The sequence below is a fragment of the Aulostomus chinensis genome, chromosome 20, assembly GCF_037954235.1.
Source record: "Aulostomus chinensis isolate RoL2024-O1b breed Wild chromosome 20, RoL_Achi_v1.0, whole genome shotgun sequence".
NCBI lineage: Eukaryota > Metazoa > Chordata > Actinopteri > Syngnathiformes > Aulostomidae > Aulostomus > Aulostomus chinensis.
Genome location: NC_141339.1, coordinates 745,001 through 752,008, shown reverse-complemented (window position 1 = coordinate 752,008; position 7,008 = coordinate 745,001). Strand labels below are relative to the sequence as shown.

Below are 7,008 nucleotides of genomic sequence, written 5' to 3'. Positions count from 1 at the left end.
GAAATCAGGCTTTGCAAGTTCACCTCAGCTGCTAGCAATAATGCTACTATTAAAAAAACAACTTGTTGGGAAGTACAGCTGGAGCTGAGACCAACTCCCCACCCGCTACCAGTCAGTGTGCTAAGTGAACTAGAACCCTGCACCTTAGCTAGCTGAGACCAACTCCCAACCCGCTACCAGTCAGTGTGCTAAGTGATCTAGCACCCTGCACCTTAGCTAGCAGACGCTAACTCTCCCTACCCGCTACCAGTCAGTGTGCAAAGTGAACTAGAACCCTGCACCTTAGCTAGCAGACGCTAACTCTCCCCACCCGCTACCAGTCAGTGTGCTAAGTGATCTAGCACCCTGCACCTTAGCTAGCAGACGCTAACTCTCCCCACCCGCTACCAGTCAGTGTGCTAAGTGATCTAGCACCCTGCACCTTAGCTAGCGGACGCTAACTCTCCCCACCCGCTACCAGTCAGTGTGCTAAGTGATCTAGCACCCTGCACCTTAGCTAGCGGACGCTAACTCTCCCCACCCGCTACCAGTCAGTGTGCTAAGTGATCTAGCACCCTGCACCTTAGCTAGCAGACGCTAACTCTCCCCACCCGCTACCAGTCAGTGTGCTAAGTGATCTAGCACCCTGCACCTTAGCTAGCAGACGCTAACTCTCCCCACCCACTACCAGTCAGTGTGCTAAGTGATCTAGCACCCTGCACCTTAGCTAGCGGACGCTAACTCTCCCCACCCGCTACCAGTCAGTGTGCTAAGTGAACTAGAACCCTGCACCTTAGCTAGCTGAGACCAACTCCCAACCCGCTACCAGTCAGTGTGCTAAGTGATCTAGCACCTTAGCTAGCGGACGCTAACTCTCCCTACCCGCTACCAGTCAGTGTGCAAAGTGAACTAGAACCCTGCACCTTAGCTAGCAGACGCTAACTCTCCCCACCCGCTACCAGTCAGTGTGCTAAGTGATCTAGCACCCTGCACCTTAGCTAGCGGACGCTAACTCTCCCCACCCGCTACCAGTCAGTGTGCTAAGTGAACTAGAACCCTGCACCTTAGCTAGCTGAGACCAACTCCCAACCCGCTACCAGTCAGTGTGCTAAGTGATCTAGCACCCTGCACCTTAGCTAGCAGACGCTAACTCTCCCTACCCGCTACCAGTCAGTGTGCAAAGTGAACTAGAACCCTGCACCTTAGCTAGCAGACGCTAACTCTCCCCACCCGCTACCAGTCAGTGTGCTAAGTGATCTAGCACCCTGCACCTTAGCTAGCGGACGCTAACTCTCCCCACCCGCTACCAGTCAGTGTGCTAAGTGATCTAGCACCCTGCACCTTAGCTAGCGGACGCTAACTCTCCCCACCCGCTACCAGTGAGTGTGCTAAGTGAACTAGCACCCTGCACCTTAGCTAGCTGAGACCAACTCCCCACCCGCTACCAGTCAGTGTGCTAAGTGATCTAGCACCCTGCACCTTAGCTAGCGGACGCTAACTCTCCCCACCCGCTACCAGTCAGTGTGCTAAGTGAACTAGAACCCTGCACCTTAGCTAGCTGAGACCAATTCCCAACCCGCTACCAGTCAGTGTGCTCAGTGATCTAGCACCCTGCACCTTAGCTAGCGGACGCTAACTCTCCCCACCCGCTACCAGTCAGTGTGCTAAGTGATCTAGCACCCTGCACCTTAGCTAGCGGACGCTAACTCTCCCCACCCGCTACCAGTCAGTGTGCTAAGTGATCTAGCACCCTGCACCTTAGCTAGCGGACGCTAACTCTCCCCACCCGCTACCAGTCAGTGTGCTAAGTGAACTAGAACCCTGCACCTTAGCTAGCTGAGACCAATTCCCTACCCGCTACCAGTCAGTGTGCTAAGTGATCTAGCACCCTGCACCTTAGCTAGCGGACGCTAACTCTCCCCACCCGCTACCAGTCAGTGTGCTAAGTGAACTAGCACCCTGCACCTTAGCTAGCTGAGACCAACTCCCCACCCGCTACCAGTCAGTGTGCTAACTAGCTAGTGGGCAAAATGTGCTCCCTAGAGGAGGGGCCCAGTCTTCTGGCCAAAAGAACACCAAACTAATCCGTAACTTGTATTTTTTTTTATTATTGCAACCAACTGGAAGACAATACATCACATAAACATCATTGTAGTTTTTCAGAAAATGGAAAACAAAATAAAACAACATTTATATATTTTTTGCCACGTATTGGACAACGTTAATATTTACATGTAGTGATGAAATAGGTCTTGAAATCATTCTTTGGCAATATGATTGCACAATAAGGAGAGAATTGAACATTTACTGAAAAACCAACACCCGGGTGTACTCTGCATCACATCTCACAGATCAATAACAGTTTTGCATTTTGACATCACTAACCTATGGCTTTCCAATATTCAGCTCAGACAGTCACCTCAAAAAATGGCAGTATCGTAGATTATTTTGTCAGAGAGAAAACAGGAAATAAAAATGCGCATAAAAACATCAACGAATAAAAAAATGGCAACAGTTTTTGAATCGAGCGTCTGACTGTTTGTTTGGCAGGTCGTTTTATGGGGCTTTCAGGCAGTGAAGTGTAGTTGATTTATTTGCAGATGTGCCGCTGTTCCTCCAGGACTCCGAGGTCAGGAGTTCATTCTTCCTGCATGTCACCGAGCGAGTCAGAGGAGAGAATCGGCTGCTTTAGCAGAAAATGCTTTAGCAACCGATTCTCTCCTCAACATGGCTCTCGCTAACTGAACACGTTAGTTGTCACCACATCAGTGGATTGTTACTGTGAATACAGCTGAGAGCTTGACCTGGGCTGCAGGAGACAGACGACAGCAGACAGTGGCACACGACGAGAAAAGCAACAGTGACTCCTTTTCTGTTGTTATGTCAGCATGGATATCGCACAGAGTGCAACAGCAGTGATGCGTGCTACAGGTGGCAAAGGGCTCTTACCAGTGGGCGGGGCATACATTTGTTTGACTGACAGTCACTCCTCAGCAAACCCTGATGCTGCTGCTACACTGCTGCACGTCACCTCTGACTGAGGCTCAATCCTGGCAGTGGTGTTCAGGTCAGGTCAGTCAGTCCTACACCCTTTTCCCACGGCACAGACCATTTACACGCTGCTTTGTTCCCCTGGTAACCGCAGGATTGACCCCTGTCCTGTTAGACCAGGTGCCTTTGAGTCCCGTTTGGCATCACCAGAAAACACACTGAACAACCATTATAGCAGGGACCAGCATGGCGGGCAGTGATGGCGTTTCCGTGGTTACTCTTTTACATCTTTTACTCAAAAACTCAACACTGATTGAGAGAGGAGATGCTTGTTATGGTCCAGATGACAAGAAGTTGCAGAAGCTGGCCGCACATCACCACGTCTACCCAGGTTTTACATTTGTGCTGATAATTAGCTGTGTCTGCTGCAGGGTCATGTGACCCAGGAGTGCGTTCCCACAGCAGACTAAAGTTGGATGTTAGCAGGTTCACTGGCCAGTGGCAAAAGAGCTTTGGTCTTGTGTCAAACATCCTTGTTAGTTTTCATCAAGTAAAACTCAACAGCAAGTTTTAGAACTTTAGTCTCATTTTATGCAAGAAAGTGGTTTTAGTGGAGTTTTTGACTTTGATGTCTGTCTGGTCGATGCGTCTCTTCAGGTGTTTCGGACTTCTGACTTGGACTTAGTTCAAATCCTGGTCTGATGACTAAAAGGCATTTTAGTTTTAGTCACATTTTAGACATTTAATGTCCGTCTAGTTTTTGGCAATGACATCAACACTCTGGCAGTGCCAGATCATTCTGAGGCAGGAACCCACAGTGCTGACCTGAACACCATCAGGTCTGCTTCTTCAGTCATAGAAGTCAGCGACACTCACCGCCTCGTAGCCGTCAGTAAAAATACAAAAATCAAACCAAACTAAAATCTTTCACCTCCAGACTAGGCTCTCAAGAGAAAGGGTGAAGCTTAATATCCACCAGTAACTGCTTGAATCAATAACACTGAATGTAAATGAGACTTTTACGCCATCGCCTACGTTCCTCTTCACTTCCTCCCACCAAGCCTTTTTAGAGATATGAGGTTCTTTTAGGACACTTTCTCATGCCCGACGGTTCCGAACATTTACACGGAACAATGGTGATGGAAAAAAAGACAACGTACATGAACACACGGGAGAGAAACAAACAATACTGTCATAAATAAAGACAGGTAACGTTCTGTCGCCATGTCTGAGACATGAGCACAGAGGTACTGAGGGCAGGCAGGCAGGCAGGCACGAGAGTGTGTGTTCCTGGACATGTGGACACACACTCTACAGACATGTTCTGAAATAACACAGGGTTAACACTGAACACCTAAATCACTGTACGGGCAGAAGAAGACGGAAGCCCCACCCCCTACGCGGCCTCCCATCACAGAGTGACCTCCCACGTTCCTCCCTGAAGAAGATGTGTCTTTGAAAGCCCGCTGGGAACCCAGAAGGATTCCAGAACAAAACAAACAAACAAACAAACAAACAAACAAACAAACAAACCAACCCAAACAAAATAAAATCCAATATAATCACGGGTATAAGAATTGGCGGCAAAACTCTTTTTCTGTCCTCTAGGATCAAGGTTTATATGAAAATAAGTCATGCTTCATGCTAAATACATTGTTATCTTACATGATCTTTGAATAAAAAAGATTTGCTTTTATCTTATTTACAAGCACCCATGCAATATAACTGAGAAAGTCCTGCAGGTCAAATTGCTTCAATTAAGAAAGGAAAAAATAAAATATTTTCTAACCTTTTTACAGAGTTGCCCGCGCGGGACAAATTGCTTATATCTTAATGAGGGTCGAGTGAGGAGGAGAAACAGACACCAACAGAAACCTAAAGCCACAGTTTATGTATAGAGTTCCTTGTCAGATGAGGAGGAGGAGGAGGAGGAGGAAGGTGTGGTAGCTACTGGTAGCTCCGCTAACTATACCAGGTGTCTATAGATGGGGGGGGGGGGGGGGGTACATTATGCAACAACAACAACATAATGAAGGAGATATTGCCTCAGACCCGGCACACTATCCATCTCTTTGAGCTTTTTTCAGTTTTATATATCTACTCTTAAATACTATGAGTGCTCTGGAAACAAACTATGTCCTTACCCATGATGCTTTGACTAGTAGTGGCGTAAAATAATCTTAAGTGCATGAATATATATCACATTGGGGTTTACAATTATTTTGACACTGAAGGTCGTTCTCTCTAGACTTCCTTTTCTTCTTTTTTGTCAGCTGTTTTATCGGCTACATGAAGCAACCTGGTCGCTTATCTTTGGCACAGTCTCACGTTTGTGCTCATGGATGTAGGAGAGTGATGCTAGTGAGCAGCTCCCAGTCGGGGGTCTTCGCTGGCATCACTGCACGATTGCTACAGATTCACATAGAAACACACAGTAAGACAGACAGCCATCTACGCGTCATGTCCTGGAACGCTCCGCGATGTGAGTCGGTTTTGTCGTGTACAACTTGTCCAAATTAGTGACAAAACATGCTTTTTTATGGCTTTCATCCCCTTTGAAACAACAGAAACAACAGAGACACATGAGAAGTACCCATCGGTGTTAGTGTTGCTGAACATGTAGGAAAACATAGATTTTTGATATTGCCACAAATAAGTAGGATTCACCTAATGCCCTGCAGATAGATAGAGGGAGATGAGAAGTGTCCGTTGTGACTAATGCTGTAGGAACGTTACCTGTTGACCTATTGGTGTGTGTGTGTGTGTGTGTGTGTGTGTGTGTGTGTGTGTGTGTGTGTGTGTGTGTGTGTGTGTGTGTGCTTTGACATGTGTAGTGTCTGTGAGTAAGTGTTCCATGTGTCTTTTAGTTTCTCAGGGCCTCTTTCTGCTCCTTCTGGCCCTTGGCGGTGCGGTTTGTGATGTTGTTGAGGCAGGCTCGGACCCCCGCTAGGTGGAGTAGTGATCCCGCCGCCTCCTTCATCTCCTCGTCATCACTCTCCGGGGGCTTCTCCACTGCTGCCGCACGCCGCTTCTTCAGTGGCAGTGTGTCGCTAATGCCCCTCACTCGGTTTTTGGTCCAGGGTAAACTGCTTCCTGCCAGAGTCCCTGCTCCCGCCCCCAAACTACGTCTCTGTCCGCGCAGGGACTGCTGGGTAATGTATGTAGCGGCGGAGATATGAGAATCCAGCGGAATCTCCCTGGGCTCGGGTTTGACGTCTGACTGGATTTCCACAGCGATGATGTCGTCATCATCCAGAGGAGAAGAAGGAGTGGGGATTTGGGAGGAGCAGAGCCTGCTGGGGGATTTGGCGGTGCTGTAAGTGTGGTCGTCCTGAAGGTCCTCACCGCAAGGCGGAGGCGAGTAGCGGGATGGGCTGTCTTGTCCTCGATTTAGATAATCTCCCAGGGACGATCTGTGTGAGGCAAGGACACACTGTTAGTCCTGCTGTCAGACGGCAAGCCTAGTGACCCCCCATTACGCTACACTGGTGAGCAACAACGTGGGGTGATAGTCTGTCAGTCACACAGCCGCCCAGAGGCGAATGTGCATATTTGCACTGCTCATGAGCTTCTAGCATCGGAGCTGAGCGTCTCCTCTGCTGCCTCCCAGCTCCCGTCCCAGCTCATGTCCCAGCTCCCGTCCCAGCTCATGTCCCAGTTCCCGTCCCAGCTCCCGTCCCAGCTCATGTCCCAGCTCCCATCCCAGCTCATGTCCCAGCTCCCATCCCAGTTCCCGTCCCAGCTCATGTCCCAGCTCCCATCCCAGTTCCCGTCCCAGCTCATGTCCCAACTCCCATCCCAGTTCCCGTCCCAGTTCCCGTCCCAGCTCATGTCCCAGCTCCCATCCCAGTTCCCGTCCCAGCTCCTGTCCCAGCTCACCCTTGTCTGGTGGCAGGACCCTGACACATCAGCAGGAGCTTCGCATGTCCCTCACACATTCACTCCCTCAGAATGAGAGCGTTAGCATATTAATATCTCATGAGGCCAACACGCCATTCTACCCTGATCAAATATTCACTGCATACCTTTAGTCAGCCG

The 7,008-nt window shown here is 49.2% G+C and overlaps 1 protein-coding gene across 1 annotated transcript in view; it reads right to left on the bottom strand.

The window, feature by feature from the left end:
- Positions 1–2,067: 2,067 nt before the first annotated feature.
- The window catches only part of ches1 (checkpoint suppressor 1), a 74,580-nt gene continuing 69,639 nt past the window's right edge, over positions 2,068–7,008 (bottom strand). The window contains exon 6 of the mRNA XM_086189959.1: positions 2,068–6,383. Within this exon, the coding sequence (XP_086046085.1) occupies positions 5,834–6,383 (550 nt within the window). The 3' untranslated portion in view covers positions 2,068–5,833. The remainder of the gene's footprint in view (positions 6,384–7,008) is intronic.